The sequence below is a fragment of the Triticum aestivum genome, chromosome 7D (genome assembly GCF_018294505.1).
Source record: "Triticum aestivum cultivar Chinese Spring chromosome 7D, IWGSC CS RefSeq v2.1, whole genome shotgun sequence".
NCBI classification, from domain to species: Eukaryota; Viridiplantae; Streptophyta; class Magnoliopsida; order Poales; family Poaceae; genus Triticum; species Triticum aestivum.
The window spans coordinates 177,395,254-177,412,011 of NC_057814.1; the positions used below are offsets into that span (position 1 = coordinate 177,395,254).

Here is a 16,758-nt window from a genome sequence, read left to right on the forward strand (position 1 = left end):
AAACTCGTATAATTTTTTTGCAGGTTATCTACAGGGCCCCTGCTTGGATTCGTATGTGGTCATTACTCATTCCTGTGGAAGCCAGGGAGCCTTTGGTTACTGGGTCTGCCTGATGGGAGATGGTAGCTCGGGATATCTACAACCAGTTTGGATGGCGGTCCAGTAATAGGATAGGTGCTTAGTCATCTTGTTCCATTTTCACCGGTTGTGACACTTTATATTTTTTTATTTTAGTTTAGCTCGGAGCGAGCTTGTTGTGGAACACAGACTTTTCGGTCACTTTGCTTAATAAAAAAGGGGCTGCATGCATCACTCTGATGCAGAGGCCGGGGTAATCCTCATTTTAAAAAAAAAAGTATTTTGCTTTCAATATATAATAATAAACAAACAGATAGATAGATGGAATAGATAAATGATAGGATAAATAGAGAGATACTAGATAGATAGATAGTAGATGCTATCCACACTATCTGACAAACATATATCTCGTAGCTATAAGATGAATGCTAGGGATACATTGTAGAAAGTTCGACCATGCCAAACATCGTACACGTCTTTGCAGCCTGCAAGAAAAAAGAAACAAGACATGTACATATATCTTTGAGAAATGATGTATGTAAGACATAGATATCTTGGGAAATTAAATTTGGCTATGACTACGTGTGATATGAGAAAGCTAATGCTGTAGCCATAAGGAAATTATAAGATAATCGAGGAGAGCTATGGCGACATACATCCAACACATAATTGCACCTCTGAACGCCTAGACTATACATGGATCACAACCAAATGATAATAGCCCCCAACCGACAAGGCTATGTTGACGATTCCCTTTTTCCTCAAAAAAAAAGAAAAAGGCAAGGCTATCTTGGCTATATATATACGGATATTGGAAAGGGGAGGAGCAACCAAACAAAGCATAGGCATGGCCATAGGAGTGTGGTGGACGACGAAGAAGAGCTTATTACTGAAACTGAGTGTGTATCTGCTGATCATCGCCATGGCTAACTGCTCTAGAGACATCCCTGATTCTGTTTCTGACCACCCTCGTACGTAATTATTTCTTTTATTTTTCTTTCTTTCGATTGATTATAATTCTTGGTTAATCGTGACAACTGGTCATGGGTGCAGCCGGGTACATCATCTGTGGTGAGATTACTGCGACGTGGGGAAAGCATCTGTGCATCAAGCACGGCACCTGCAACAAGCCGTGCCGGGCAGAGGGGTACGACTCAGGCTACTGCGCCCCATTCCCCTGGTCGACCTACTGCTGCTGCAAAAATAATTGTGGCGAGTCTGTGCAACCTCACAGGAGCAGCTTTATATGCGGTGATAATAGTCTACATTATTAACTAAGTATACATACCATGTATGGATGCATACAAGGTTAGTGAAATAAATCTCATTTCCAGCCGTGTGTGTACCTACCTGTAGAAGGGAAAAATAACCGTTCTCATAATGTGTGGGAACTGCTATTTCCAATTGATGAAGAACTGCCTACCAAGTTACATACCGTCAGTTCATCATAACCTAGAAGATAGCATCAAGACAACTAGCAAGCAAAGATCCACATGCAGCGACGTGGGAAGATGGGTGGTGGAGCAAGGCCGGTTCCAGAGGAAGCTGTACCTAAGGGTCATCGGGATGTAACTAGGAGGGCAGCGGCAGCGGGTTCTGCCCATACTGTGGCAGCGAGCAAGGGGCAAAGGCAATACCGCGCTGAAGCTTGCTTAGAGAGAATGGTGGGTACCGCAGAATGGGACGCGCCGGCAGTGGGTTTCCTGCATTGACGCCGTTGACCGAAGCAACGTTGCACATCGTCCCTTTCCGCCGGCGGGCTGGATCCGGCCGGATCAGGGACCAGCGGTGAGAGAGAGAGAGAGAGTGAGAGAGTGGGCACCGCCATCTTGTGTGAGATAGTAGAAGAGACCGACCCCAGAAAGCAAGCATTGAGTATCCTGCCTATATTATATAGTATAGTTTAGTGGAGCGATTTTATTTTTTTCTCTCCATAACAATTGATTTATATTCTGTACATGCGCCATCGAGGAATAAAATCTTTTTTTAAATAACGCGTCAAGTCGCAATTTGTTTGTTCATCCGTGGTACACGATCCTCCATCAAGTGGACAACCAGTACACATGTCAAATTACCACGTGGGATGGCTTTCATATAGAAATGAGCTCCCCCGTGTACCCGCGCGGGTGTGGTTGGGAAAAAGATGGGAGTACATGCGCCGTGCGTGCACCTCTTCTCTTCCTGCACATCCCCCACCTACGTGGGCGTGTGTGAGAGAGATACAAACCTAGAGAGATGGCGTGTGCGTTCGTGAGTGTTTTTTTATGGGGGGTGATTTCTTGAGTGTATTTGTGGGAATATGTCTCGATGATAACTCAAACAAAAATGTGACACATGCAATGTGTGTGAAATAGAGGCCTAGCTATATCATATATAGAGGGGGCGATCCACGAGAAGAGAGGGATGGGTCATAGATATCGATAGAGACGAAGAGAGGATCAAGTGTATGGGTGCGAGATCGATGAAGAGAGCCATCGAAATTCTGTATGTGCACGTCAAAGATATAGGGCGACTGACCTACCGGAACGTCAGAGGGGAGAGGGCAAGTTTGTGTGTGGCAGGGAGACATGACTAGAATGCTCGATGTATCAGTGTGTGTGGGGGTGGCTGGGGGAGGCAGAGACCTAACTAGAGAGGTATAGATCGACTCGTATATGTGTTGAGAAGGAGAGACCTAGCTATGTCTTGAGGGAGATCGATCGACATCCATATATAAGTGAAGGACGGGAAATAGGTTGAGAGAGAAAGAGAGGTAGAGTGCCAGAGGGGTCGTGGAGTTGCTTCTCGGAGAGGGTGGGAGAGGCCTACTAGACAAACTGGGGGTGTGTGTTTCTGTGTGTGCGTGTGCGTGTGCGTGTGTGTATAGATGGGTCGGGAGGCATGCATGGATGGTGAAGGGGGGCCATATGTGTTTGGTAAGAAGACCTAATTAGACCGGTAGATCAATTGTTCGTGTCAGAGGAAGGGAGAGACATAACTAATGAGGTAGATCGATCGACGCATGGGGAAAACGAGTTATAGACGACCTAGCTAGCTATATGTATAGTGGGATATCGATCAGTGTACATCCATTTGTTAGAGGGAAATAAGGCCCAGAGAGATGGATAGAGAGAGAGGGATGGAGCTAGGAGGTGGTGCGAGAGGCCTACAAGATAGGGGGGAGTATGCGATTGTGAGATCGATGAAAAGAGGGGCGAGAGTTTACACGTGTGTGGGACCGTATGAGAGACATGAGGCATGGACAGAGAAAGGAGGAGATAGAAAGTGTGTGTGTGTGTGTGTGTGTGTGTGGTAGACAGACATCGCTATAGAGGTTTATCGGTCGGTGTGTGTCAGAAACAAGGAGCTGTGGACACCATGGGAGAAGGACCTAAAGAAAATAAATGAATGTGCGCGATGGATAGAATGCTGAGGGGGGAGGGCAAGGAGGGTGTGTGCATGCACGAGAGAAAGTTAGTGCTGGCTACAAAGTTAGAGGATTGTGTGGGTGTAATAGACTAACAAAGATCATAATTCGTTATGAAACTGGATTCATATATGTGAATAAGAGATCATAGTGTTATAAACCTATGCATGCATGAATATAGCGGTGATAGACATGGTGTGGTTTTGGACATGTTATACTATAATGTGATAATGTGTGGCATTTGCAGCTCACAGCTAAATACTTGTAGGCGTAGGGGGCGGGGTACCATACATTATGTGATAAACACATTATACATATGAGATGTGGTTTAGATTATGAAGATCTAGCTATAGCCTGAAATGCACTGTTATTTGAAATCAACATAAACTGGATTCAAAAATTCGAGTTCGAGTTCATATAGTACACATAGTTCATATCTAAGTCGACAGTAATCATATGGTGTGTGATGACCCACAAGTGTAGGGGATCGCAACAATTTTTGAGGGTAGAGTATTCAACCCAAATTTATTGATCCGACACAAGGGGAACCAAAGAATATTCACGAGTATTAGCAGTTGAGTTGTCAATTCAACCACACCTGAAAGATTTAATATCTGCAACAAAATATTTAGTACTAAAGTAGTATGGAAGTAACGGTAACGGCGGCAAAAGTAACAGTAGCTGTTTTGTAACAATCGTAACATTAGTAGCAAAAAAATTAACTTAGCAAAGATCAATATGTGAAAAGCTCATAGGCAATGGATCGACAATGATAATTGTGTCGGATGATATTCATCATGTAGAAGTTATAACCTAGGGTGACACAGAACTTGCTCCAATTCATCGATATAATGTAAGCATGTATTTCGTACATAGTCATACGTGCTTATGGAAAAGAACTTGCATGACATCTTCTGTCCTACCCTCCCATGGCAGCGGGGTCCTACTGGAAACTAAGGGATATTAAGGCCTCCTTTTAATAGAGAACCGGACAAAAGAATTAGCACTTATTGAATACATGAACTCCTCAAACTACGGTAATCACCAGAAAGAATCCCAATTGTTGTCACCTTGGGGTATGCAGATCATAACTCGTAATAGGTGTCTACAACTTGCAAGATAGGATCAGGAACTCACAATATTCATGAAAACATAATAGGTTCAGATCTGAAATCATGGCACTCGGGCCCTAGTGACAAGCATTAAGCATACCAAACTCATAGCAACATCAATCTGAGAACATAGTGGATACTAGGGATCAAACACTAACAAAACTAACACGATTACATGATAAATATCATCCAACCAATCACCGTCTAGCAAGCCTACGATGGAATTACTCACTCACGATAGAGAGCATCATGAAATTGGTGATGGAGGAAGGTTGGTCATGATGATGGGACGAATGTGAAAGTGCAACTATCCCTGGGTGGTTTTGGTAATTCCTAACAACATATAGCTCATTGAACTAATGCTCTTTCAAGATGATCATTTCAGAAAGTTCAATGATTGCCATGGCATGGACTAGGAATGTTGACCCCTCAAAATGCTAAGGACACATATTGGATCAAGCTCAAGACTCTACTTTTTCATTTTAGTGATCCAAGATCACATTGAGTCCATAGGAAAAGCCAATGCTATTAAAAGGGGATGAGGTGTTGCTTAATGGCTTGCTTGCTCAAAATGCTTAGTGATGTGCTCCAAAAGCCCTCAACCACTTTCTCATATCCACATTTGTCCCAAACCAAAAGTCAAACTCGGCCCCACCGATTTGATCTATCCGGCGCCACTGAGTTCATTTGACATAGCCACTGCATGAAACCCTAGTCAGTTCGGTCTCACCGATAGGGATCTCGGTCTCACCGAGATGGGATTGCAAACTCTCTGTTTCCCTTCGTAACATTTCGGTCTAACCGAGATGAGTGATTGGTCCCACCGAGTTCGCAATGCAAACTCTATGTTTCCCTTTTGTAACGTTTCGGTCTCACCGAAATGAGCGATTCGGTCCCACCGAGTTTGCCTGACAAACTCCTTGTTTGCCAATTAAAAAATCGGTCCTACCGAGTTTATGTGATCGGTCTCACCGAGATTACGTTATGCCCTAACCCTAATGAAATCGGCCCCACCGAGTTGACATGTCGGTCCCACCGAAAAGCCTAATGTTCACATTTTGAACTGAATCGGTCTAAGCGAATTTCATGATCCTGTCCCACCGAGTTTGGTGAATTGTGTGTAACGGTTAGATTTTGTGTGGAGGCTATATATACCCCTCCACCCACTCTTCATTCATGGAGAGAGCCATCAGAACGTACCTACACTTCTAGCATACATTTTCTGAGAGAGAACCACCTACTCATGTGTTGAGACCAAGATATTCCATTCCAACCACAAGAATCTTGATCTCTACCCTTTGCCAAGTTGCTTTCCACTCAAATCATCTTTCCACCAAATCCAAATCTGTGTGAGAGAGTTGAGTGTTGGGGAGACTATCATTTCAAGCACAAGAGCAAGGAGTTCATCATCAACACACCATCTATTACCTTTTGGAGAGTGGTGTCTCCTAGATTGGTTAGGTGTCACACGGGAGCCTCCGTCAAGATTGTGGATTTGAACCAAGGAGTTTGTACGGGCATGGAGATCGCCTACTTCGTGAAGATCTACCCTAGTGAGGCAAGTCCTTCGTGGGCGATGGCCATGGTGGGATAGACAAGGTTGCTTCTTTGTGGACCCTTCGTGGGTGGAGCCCTCCGTGGACTCGCACAGCCGTTACCCTTCGTGGGTTGAAGTCTCCATCAACGTGGATATAGGATAGCACCACCTATCGGAACCACACCAAAAATCTCTGTGTCTACATTGCGTTTGCTCCCTCAAAACTCCACCCTTTACCTTCATGTGCAATGTTTTTACATTTCGCTGCTATACTCTTAGACTTGCATGTGTAGGTTGATTGCTTGACTTGTGCTAAGTTGCTAAAATCTGCCAAGACTTAAAATTGGGAAAAGGCTAGATTTTTATTTGGTCAAGTAGTCTAATCACCGCCCCCCTCTAGACATACTTTCGATCCTACAAGTGGTATCAGAGCTTTGGTCTCCATTTGCCTTGATTTCCATAGCTTTTGGTGATCATAGCCTTGGTTTCACAACCTAGGAGAGTATGGCGTTTAGCGAGCGAAATTACCACCGTAGAGGTCCTCACTTTGATGGTACTAATTTTCCTAGTTGGAAGCATATGATGAAAATGCATATTCTTGGACATAACCCCGCTGTTTTGGGCTATTGTGTGTATTGGCTTGCAAGGTGAATTCTTCGATGGGAGAGAACCGAACCGTGAAGCTACCGCAGAAGAGTTGAAGATGCTGCAATACAACGCTCAAGCTTGCGATATCCTCTTTAACGGATTGTGCCCCGAAGAATTCAACAAAATCAGCCATGTTGAGAATGCAAAGGAAATTTGGGATACTTTGATTGATATGCTTGAGGGTACCGACTCTGTCAAGGAATCCAAATTGGATGTGCTTCAAAGTCAACTTGACCAGTTCAAAATGAAGGATGGTGAAGGTGTCGCTGAAATGTACTCTAGGCTTGCTCTCATCACAAATGAGATTACCGGCTTAGGAAGTGAAGAGATGACCGATAGATCCATCATCAAGAAGATCCTAAGAGCCTTGGATGGAAAATATGATACCGTGTGCACATTGATCCAAATGATGCCCAATTACAAAGATCTCAAGCCAACGGAAGTCATTGGAAGAATTGTTGCTCATGAGATGTCACTCAAGGATAAGGAAGAGCTTCACAACAAGTCAAGTGGTGCTTACAAAGCCTCATGTGATGCTCCTACATCATCAAGTGAGAAACAAACCTTCAATGAGGAATTGAGCCTAATGGTGAAGAACTTCAACAAGTTCTACAAGAGTAGAAGCAAAGAAAGAAGTTCCAAGTCAAGGTCCTACAATGACAAAAGATCTTGTCGGATGTGGGGTTCTGACAAACCCTTAAGGTTTGAACACTGGGGTGCACGCGAAGTCTTTCCCTCCTACCGATCTACGCCCTAGCTCGCTAAGATCACGCGGACGAACTCGAAGAACTCACAACACAAAGGGACACGAGATTTATACTGGTTCACGCCACCGTTGTGGTGTAATACCTTACTCCAGTGTGCTGGTGGTGGATTGCCTCTTGGGCAGATGATGAACAGTACAGTGGGAAGAACAACCTCCTGAGGTTGAGGTGTTCTTGTGCTCGGTGACTCAGCGGGTGAGAGCTGGGTGAACAGCTCGATGCCCCCACTGTGGTGGCTAGCTCTACTTATATAGGCCCTGGTCCTCTTCCCAAATATTGAGCGGGAAGGGAGCCAACAACGGCGGGCAAATTTGAAGGGGGACAACTAGTACAAGCTATCCTCACAAAAGTGGTCTTCGCCTGCAAAAGGCTCTGGTGGTGACGCCGTCTTGGGCTCCACGATGACCTCCGTCTTGCCGTCCTCTTGGTCTTGGTCTCGTTGCACCGATATAGCAACCTTTGCCTGATCCCTCGGTACTCCTCGCCTGCGCTGGCCTCCTTAGCACCAAAGAGGAAACAAGGACGCTGCGCGTGCTAGCGCCCGCCTGGCGCCCGCCTGGTGTTGATCGTCATGGCTCACGGCACGAGACCCTCCTGAGGTTTGCCCCGCCTTGATATCTCCGCTCCTCGTGAGCCTGCCTGACTAGGCCACTCCTGAGGAGGTCTTGCGTCGTCCGCCTCGCGAGGCTTGGCCCCTCGCGAGGGTCTTGGATGCCTTGTTGATGAAGATGGGCCGTGCGGCCTGCTCGCTTAGCCACGCCGTGGGCCGCAGGCAGGCAAGTCTGGGGACCCCCGTTCCCAGAACGCTGACAGTAGCCCCCGGGCCCAAGGTGCGCTCGTGCTTGGCTTCACGGCGAAGCCAATGGTCAAGTACGGAGCACCGCGGGCCCCAAAAGCCTGCGGCCTCGGTTGACGCGTGGCGGTTGATTGGACGTGGGCGTCTCCGCTTCCCCACGCTGCCTCGGCAACTGCTTGACCTGACAAAAGGCTGGCGCAGGCAGCATTTGCCTTCATTGCTTCTTCCTCACCTCGCTCCAGATCCCCTTTCTTGCTCCTCGCCACCGCTACCTCCAGATCCGCTCCAATCTCATCCTGCATCCGCAGTCCATGGCGCCGCGCAAGGTCAAGACTTCCTCAGCACCGGCTTGGTATGAGCCGGCCCTCGAGGCACCCACCGTCACGGAGAAGAGCCTCGCCTCCGTGCGCCAGCTGACGGCGGGCGAGAGCAATGAGTGGGGGGAGATCGAGCTCCGGCTTGCCTCCGATGTGCCGGAGCCCGAGGAAAGCACCTTCTTCCCCTTCTTCTCGAGCAGTGTCGCTATCGGGTTGGTTCCTCCCTTCTCTGATTTCTTTTATGAAGTCCTCGACCACTACGGGCTGCAGGCATTGCATCTTCATCCCAACTCTGTCCTCCTCCTGTCCATCTTCGCCTACTACTATGAGGCGTACCCGGGCATGATGCCGTCTGTGGCGCTCCTGCGCCATTTCTTCTTCCTCCGTGTCAGCGAGGCGCACATCTCCGGATGCGCTAATTTCATCGCATGCGGCAAGGCCAACTCGATCTCGAGCACCGGGAAGAGGGCCGACAACATTCGATCCAAATGGGTCATGGTGGATGCCAAGCGTGCCGATCCGCGCCTGGTGTTGCCAACGGCGGCGCCCTCTTCCAACGGGGGGTGGCCCAAGGCAGAGCTTGCCGATGAGCGGGCATCGCTAGTGTTGGGGCAGATGATGACCGACTTGAAGCCGGGCAACGCGAGGGGCAGCCAAGGTGACGGGGGTCATGCTCCTGAGGGAGTTCTTGACGCTGCGAGTTTCCCCACTCCAGGCGCGCGCACGCCCCCTGTGGGAGCTTGAAGAAGAGGGAAACAAGACCCGCCTGAGGCCGGGGGCCCTGCCTAACGATGAATTGGCCGCTGTTCTACGCCTCATAGTTGGGGACAACCAGGAGTACCCACCAAGCGCCTTCGCCCCCTGTTCCAACGCAGGGACCGGGAAGAATTCGTCACCTCTAGGCCGACCTTTGACGCGCGTGGGCTAGTGCCGCCGGCGCTCCCGGGAGCCCCTGCGGCACCGAAACCGGTGGAGGTGTCTTCTGACGAGTCCCGCGGGGAAGGGGAAGAGGAGGTGGGCTCGGAGAAGACTCTGGAACAGGTTGGGGAGACTTCCCCTCTGAGCAAGGCCGAGATCCTCCGCGCCCTTCCTGATGATGCCGAGGCCGACGCCCGCCAAGGGGAGGGGGAGCAGCCCCTCATCCCGACGAGGGGTAGGTCGTCACTGGTGGGTCGCGATGACGCCTCCGTCCTGACACCTCCTAGGGCTGGCTCCGGTTCTGCCTCCGCACCGCCTGGCGCCGCCGGAGCCCGAACGCCCGCTCTCAGGTCGAGATGCTGTCAGGCTTGAAGCTCCCCAAGCGGAAGTATGTTGCAGTGGATCAGTAAGTGTCTTAAGCTTCGCCTTGTCCCTATTTGTACTCGTCATTTCCTGATGCTCGCCCTTGGTTGATCAGGCCGACATCTTCGGCGAAGAAGAGGAAGGAGGATACGGCGGCCGTGCCTCCCTCCGCAGAGAAAGGAGGCAGCAGCGCCCGCATCTCCCCAGCCCGGTCGTCCTCGCGGGGCCAAGAGGAACATCGCCGGATGGAATCAGCCCCCATGGCCCCGCTGGCTCCGGAGGTGCCGGCGCTTGGCGCGGCTGATGAGGTCCCAGCTGCTCCGGAACCCGCGATCTCCCAGGCCCTGGTGACGATGTCGCCTCCTCCCACTGCTGCACCTCCACTCCCAGGTTCTTCTGCCGCTGATGTTGTTCTGGAACGTGCTCTTTCGGTGATGACCCAGCTGCAGGCGGATCTCCTGGGCGCGGACCCACGCCTTGTGGCCGGGCGCCTGGAGCTGGCCTCGGGCGGGATCCACTCCGACTTGGCGGTTCACGCGGCGCTGGGCCAAGCCGCTGCGGCTTCTGAGAAGGAGAAGCAGAGTGCCGCCAACAACGCAGCCGATCGTGAGACGGCGCTGAAAGACGCCAAGGCCGCCCATGACCGCTGCCGGGTGCTGGAGGACGAGTTGCAGAGCCTGCGCGACAAGCATGCCGAAGAAGCACGCTGCCACCAAGCAAAGGAGGAGGAGATGAAGTCCCGGGAGGACGCCGTCAAGAACCGTGATGCTGAGCTGGCGGAGTTGGGGAGGCCGCAGGCCGCTGAGCGCAACCGGTTGGAAGAGCTGGAGCGGAAGGCGAAGACGAGGGAGGCCGATCTCGACGCCAAGGCGCGAGTCCTGACTGAAGACCGCGCGGCTTTTGCCGACCTCGAGAAGGGATCTCGCAAGGCACTGAAGACGCTCTACGAGCACGGCCTGGAGAAGTCGCTGGTCACTGATGAGGACGGCCCCGCCCGGCTGCTTCCTCTCTTGGTGAAGGCGCTCGAGGAAGTTGTTGATGGCGTTGGTCCCATGGCGGAGGCGGAAGCTCGCGTCATGTCTTCAGCTGCATTGACCCGCGTCTTCAGCCACCTGCACCTTCGCGACCTCAATGCTTGTCTTGACGAGCTGCTGGAGCCTGTGGCTGAAGATCAACACGAGGCCGCCGCCGCAGCCGTGCCAGGTCAAGTGGAGGCCTTGCTGAAGAAGTTTCGCGGCTTTGTCTCCACTCCTCTGTCCGGTGATGTCGCCGATCCTGCAGCTGGTGGTGAAGGTGAAGACAACGTCGCTCACGAAGTAGCACCTTCCGCAGGTGATGGCGGTGCCCGGGAGTGACCTGCGGCTATTTTCCCGTTTTGTTCCTGCAACATGCATTAGGCCTCGTGGAGGCGTTTAGACTTTTCATTTGATATCGTGAGGACAATGTGTTTGTAATATTTGCTTCGAGATTTTGTGATTTCCTTCCTATTTGCTTTGTGTTCTGCGTCGGCAGAGCCTGGCCCCGCGCATACCTCAACCGCCATTGGGCCGACCGGAGACTAGGATGGACCAAGGAGTGAGGGGCTACGTGACCAGTTAGTCTCCTGAGTCGCGATGCTCAGGAGTCCCCCTTGACGCGCAAACAACTTATAGGGAGAGTTCGCGAGGATAGATTAATGTTCTATGTCGGCAGAGCTCGGCCCCGCGCATACCTGAACCGCCATTGGGCCGACCGGAGACCAGGACGGACCAAGGAGTGAGGGGCTACATGAACAGTTAGGCTCCTGAGTCGCAATGCTCAGGAGTCCCCCTTGACGTGCAAACAATTTCCATACATGCCCTCGCCGAGGCCTCGGGAGGGGCGCGCGACGCCCAGGTCCGGGAGACCTGGTTGGGTGGCGTGCGCTTGGGTGTGACCCGAGTGCAGCCCCCGTGCCCAGCCCCCTCGCGTGGCTCTCCCGAGGGGAGGCGTTGCGGTGAGGCTGGACGCTGAGCTCTGGGCTCCCTGAGGTTGGTACGACCATGGGGCCGCCCTCAGTTGTTTATCACCAGCGCGGAGCATAGTGCTTCCGCTTGTGCACGGGCATAGCCGCTCCTCGGCAGTGTCGACGGCCAGCGCGGAGCATGGTGCTTCCACTTGTGCGTGGGATGGGGGCCCCACTCCGGGAGGAGCCCCCGGGGCGTGTACAGCCCCGCCCTGTCACGTGGCTTGCACGACAGGGCTGCGAGGTGTATCTGGGCACTGGAGAGCCAGCGCGGGACTCACGAGGCCCTACCTCAAGGCGGGTTGCACCTGGTCTTGAGTCTTGGTGACTGTGTGTTCTTGCAAGGCGGTTAGATGCAAGCACTCTACGTCCTCAGGTCCCGGCCCTCGAGCGAGCTCAGCCGCCGCTGGTATGCTAGGTCGCGATGCCGTGGTCCAGGCCAGGGGGTGAGGGCTAGAGAGCCAGTAAGAGCTCCTGAGTCGCGATGCTCAGGAGCCCCCTTTTAACGCGCAAGCGAATTGCATAGGATGAACAGACCCGTGGCGGGCGGTGATCGAGCAGGCGATAGCCGTGAGTAGGTTAAGCATGGAAAGCAGATCAGCTTAGGTAAATGCAGGAAGATACATGCCACTAGGTCCGGCCGGAGCGGCTTGGGGATGATGCAGCCCGAGGGGTGCCTCCAGCAAGGTAAGCTAAAGATATGAGCAAAGGGATACATGCCACAGGGACGGACCCATGTGGCCTGGGAATGATGCAGCCCGAGGGGCGCTCCCAGCTAAACGAGCTTGGAAGATGTCACCTGGTTCTGTAGACGAAGTAGAATTGGTGGAGCTGAAGGCGTGCATCGAAGGAGTGACTCTTCACGAGCCACCGGATCCCTGAGCCTCGGGAGGCTCTGGGGGCTCGGGAGGTTCCCTGAACACCGTCTCCATTTCCTACAGGACGGCGTAGTACCTGGCATCCTGAGCCGCCAGGACACGCCGCATGTTGCGGTGATAGGATGACGCCACGCTCGGCAAGCCGAAGGGCATGCGAACGTAGCTGTGTGGCGGGCCCTCTCAGCGGCCCACACGCGAAGGCCAGAAGCGCTCCTAAGATGCGGCCCTGTTGAGCCCGGGGACGTCGATGCAGACACGCAGCCCAGCATCCTCGCCAGGATGGGGTGCTGCGCCTCATGAGCGGCTGTCGCCGCGCATGACTCTTGCGTCTTGCAGTTCCTGAGTGGTCTTGCTGATGAACTCATGAGTGGTGGGCACTCCTTGCCCTGTGCTCTCCTGAGGGACACGTGCCGCGAAGCATGCCTCCAAGTGGTACCCAAACGCCTCCCTCGTGAGGTTGGCAATGTCTGAGGCCCTCCAGAAGAGAGCCCCCGAGCCCTGTCCGACGAGGGCGCCGGGCACGCCTTCCTATGCGATGGAGGGAGGCGCCCCTGGGATGGACGCTGATCCTGATGAGGCTCCTGCCGCGTCGCCATCCTCCTGAGGTCCTGCGTAGTGCAGCTGCTTCTTCTTGGGATGGCCTCCGGAGGGCCCTCACTTCTGTTGTCGGGGTCGTCGATTGCTGCAGCTTGGAAGGCGCGCTCAAGGGAGCACACCGCATCTCTCTCTTCACATGGGACCGTGATGATTCCTCCGCTTCCTGGCATCTTGAGGACGTTGTAGCCGTGATGGGTGACTGCCATGAACTTGGCCAGGGCCGGATACCCGAGGATGGCGTTGTATGGCAGGCGGATGTGCGCGACGTCGAAGTCGATGAGCTCAGTGCGGTAATTCTTGCGCTCTCCGAAGGTGACAGGCAGGCGGACCTGCCCTATCGGTGTGGTGGAACCATCGGTCACTCCTGAGAAAGGTTTGGTAGGCTGGAGCTGCTCATACGACACTTGGAGTTTGTTGAACATGTCGACGGACAGGACGTTGAGCCCTGCGCTGTTGTCGATGAGGGTCTTGGTAACCTGCACATTGCTGATGACTGGGGAACACAACATCAGGAGGGCGCCGGCGGTGGCTGCGCACTTGAGCTGATCTGCGGAGTTGAAAGTGATGGCGCATTGGGACCACTTGAGCGGGCGCATGGCCTCGAGCTTGGGGAGCACCGCGTTCAGCTCGCGAGCGAACTGTTTGAAGATGCGCTGAGAGGCTGGGGCCTGGGCGCCGCCCAAGATGCATGCGATTGCGCGCGGCTCCTGGAAGCCCCCTCGTCCTGATGGTGGTCATCGTTCCTTCTTTGTGGCGGCAGCGGGGGAAGACCGGCGTTGCCTTGGGGGAGATCCTCACTAGGCTGGTCCCTCCAGGCGCCCTCGCGAGGATGGTCCTGCCAGCGGTCCTCACGAGGCCTGTCGCGCCATTCCTGGCGCGGCCCACGGTCGTCCCAGCATCCGCCTCCACGTCCTCCTCCATGGCCGTAGCCCCGGTCACTGCGCTCGGGGCGTTGACTGAAGTGTCCTTCTCGTATGGCTCTGAGCTCTTGACAGTCGCTGGTGTTGTGGGTGTTCAGGTTGTGGAAGGCGCAGAACAGTCGGCTGTTCTTGGATGACTCGGGCTGATCTCTGCCCCGCTTGGTGTCGGGCTCCGCTGCTAGCACTGCTGCTTCCTTGCGCTTCACGTCCTTGGCCTTGGCCTTCTTCTCCTCTGCTCCTGCAGCTGGCAGCTCGAGGAGGGAGAGGCGCCCCTCCTCAGCTCTTGCGCACTTGGTCGCCAGGTTGAACAACTCCTGAGATGTGCAGAGCTGCTCGTGGATAGCAAGCTCTTCCTTCATCTTGACATCACGGACACCGCCTGAGAACGCGGAGATGATGGCCTCGTCCGTGACCTTGGGGATCTTGAGGCGGGTGTTGTTGAAGCGCTGGATGTACTTCTGGAGGGTCTCTCCTGGCTGTTTCTTGATGCGGCGCAGGTCACCCGCGGCCAGAGGGCGGTCGCGAGTGCCCTAGAAGTTGGCGACGAAGCGGTCGCGCATCTCGTCCCAGGAGGAGATCGAGCCGTGCTGCAGGTTCAGGAGCCAGGAGCGGGCTCCATCCTTGAGAGCCATGGGAAACCAGTTCACCATGACTTTCTCATCGCCGTTGGCCGCTTTGATGCTCAGCTCATAGAGCTTCAGGAACTCCGCGGGGTCGGCGGTGCCGTCCTAGCAAGGAGGCAAATCCGGCTTGAACTTGCCTGGCCAGGAGACGCTGCGCAGCTCGGGGGTGAAGGCGCGGCAGCCGGCCGTGGTTGCTGGGGCCCGCTTCGGAGGTGGAGCTTGGTCTTGATGAGGTCCGCGTGGCGCCGCCGCGGGCAGTGCGCGGTCTTGACGAGGCAGCGCGGGAAGCGCGGGTGCAGCTTCTTGTGGCCGAGGGATTTCTTGGAAGCTTCTCTCTTCGCGCGCGGGCACCGGTCATGGCGGATCATGCCGTGGGGCCGCGCGCCTTGGTGCCAAGGCATCGTATTGGGGCAGAGGTGGTGGAGGCGCGCCATGAGCCTCACCGCCCGTGGCTGGTTGAGGGTGAGGTAGAAAGAGGGACAGCGCCGGGGAGCCCCCTGCTGCGCGGACGAGCTCGGCGACGCGGTCGAGCCACTCCTCATAGAGGTCGTCGACTGGGCGGTAGCGCAGGAGTTCATTTGCGGCGAGGAGTGTGGCCCGCGCCTCCATGGGAGCGCAGCGTGCGTGAGACGAGGAACCGGCCGGGGTCAGCGATCGAGTGGCGGTGCGGCCGTCCAGCCGCACCGAAGGATGCAGCGAGGACGCCTGCTACTCGTTCCCCGCCGGGTTGGTGGCAGCGTTGGCGGCGGGAGACGGAGAATGACGAGGTGGCCCGCCGACGGGAGCCGCTTGAGCAACGCGGGCGGTGAGGGCAGCCCGACGCTCAGCTCGAGCATGGCGAGCGTCCGCCATGGAGACGACGGAGTGACGAACTGATGGAAGGGAAGCTACGGCGCACCCCTACCTGGCGCGCCAAATGTCGGATGTGGGGTTCCGTCAAACCCTTAAGGTTTGAACACTGGGGTGCGCGCGAAGTCTTTCCCTCCTACCGATCTACGCCCTAGCTCGCTAAGATCTCGCGGACGAACTCGACGAACTCACAACACAAAGGGACACGAGATTTATACTGGTTCGGGCCACCGTTGTGGTGTAATACCCTACTCCAGTGTGGTGGTGGTGGATTGCCTCTTGGGATGATGATGAACAGTATAGTGGGAAGAACAGCCTCCTGAGGTTGAGGTGTTCTTGTGCTCGGTGACTTAGCGGGTGAGAGCTGGGTGAACTGCTCGATGCCCCCACTGTGGTGGCTAGCTCTAGTTATATAGGCCCTGGTCCTCTTCCCAAATATTGAGCGGGAAGGGAGCCAACAACGGCGGGCAAATTTGAAGGGGGTAGCTAGTACAAGCTATCCTGACAAAAGTGGTCTTCGCCTGCAAAAGGCTCTGGTGGTGACGCCGTCTTGGGCTCCACGATGACATCCGTCTTGCCGTCCTCCTGGTCATGGTCTCGTTGCACCGATATAGCAACCTTTGCCTGATCCCTCGGTACTCCTCGCCTGCGCTGGCCTCCTTAGCACCAAAGAGGAAACAAGGACGCTGCGCGCGCTGGCGCCCGCCTGGCGCCCGCCTGGTGTCGATCGTCATGGCTCACGTCACGAGACCCTCGTGAGGTTTGCCCCACCTTGATATCTCCGCTCCTCGTGAGCCTTCCTGACTAGGCCACTCCTGAGGAGGTCTTGCATCGTCCGCCTTGCGAGGCTTGGCCCCTCACGAGGGTCTTGGATGCCTTGTTGATGAAGATGGGCCGTGCGGCCTGCTGGCTTAGCCACGCTGTGGGCCGCAGGCAGGCAAGTCTGGGGACCCCCTTTCCCAGAACGC

The 16,758-nt window shown here is 54.1% G+C and overlaps 1 protein-coding gene across 1 annotated transcript; it reads left to right on the top strand.

Moving 5' to 3' along the window:
• Positions 1 to 820: 820 nt before the first annotated feature.
• Positions 821 to 1,508, top strand: LOC123170254 (putative defensin-like protein 102). Its single transcript, XM_044588084.1, has 2 exons — positions 821 to 1,049; positions 1,132 to 1,508. Exons 1-2 carry the CDS (start codon positions 926 to 928, stop codon positions 1,350 to 1,352), a joined length of 345 nt encoding a protein of 114 aa, XP_044444019.1. The 5' UTR covers positions 821 to 925; the 3' UTR covers positions 1,353 to 1,508.
• The last annotated feature ends 15,250 nt before the right edge of the window (positions 1,509 to 16,758 follow it).

Bases quoted from the DNA above. Each gene is read 5' to 3' on its own strand.
- LOC123170254 (XM_044588084.1), top strand. From the start codon at position 926: ATGGCCATAGGAGTGTGGTGGACGACGAAGAAGAGCTTATTACTGAAA. The intron at 1,050-1,131 runs GTACGTAATTAT...TCATGGGTGCAG, and splicing joins TTCTGTTTCTGACCACCCTC to CCGGGTACATCATCTGTGGT.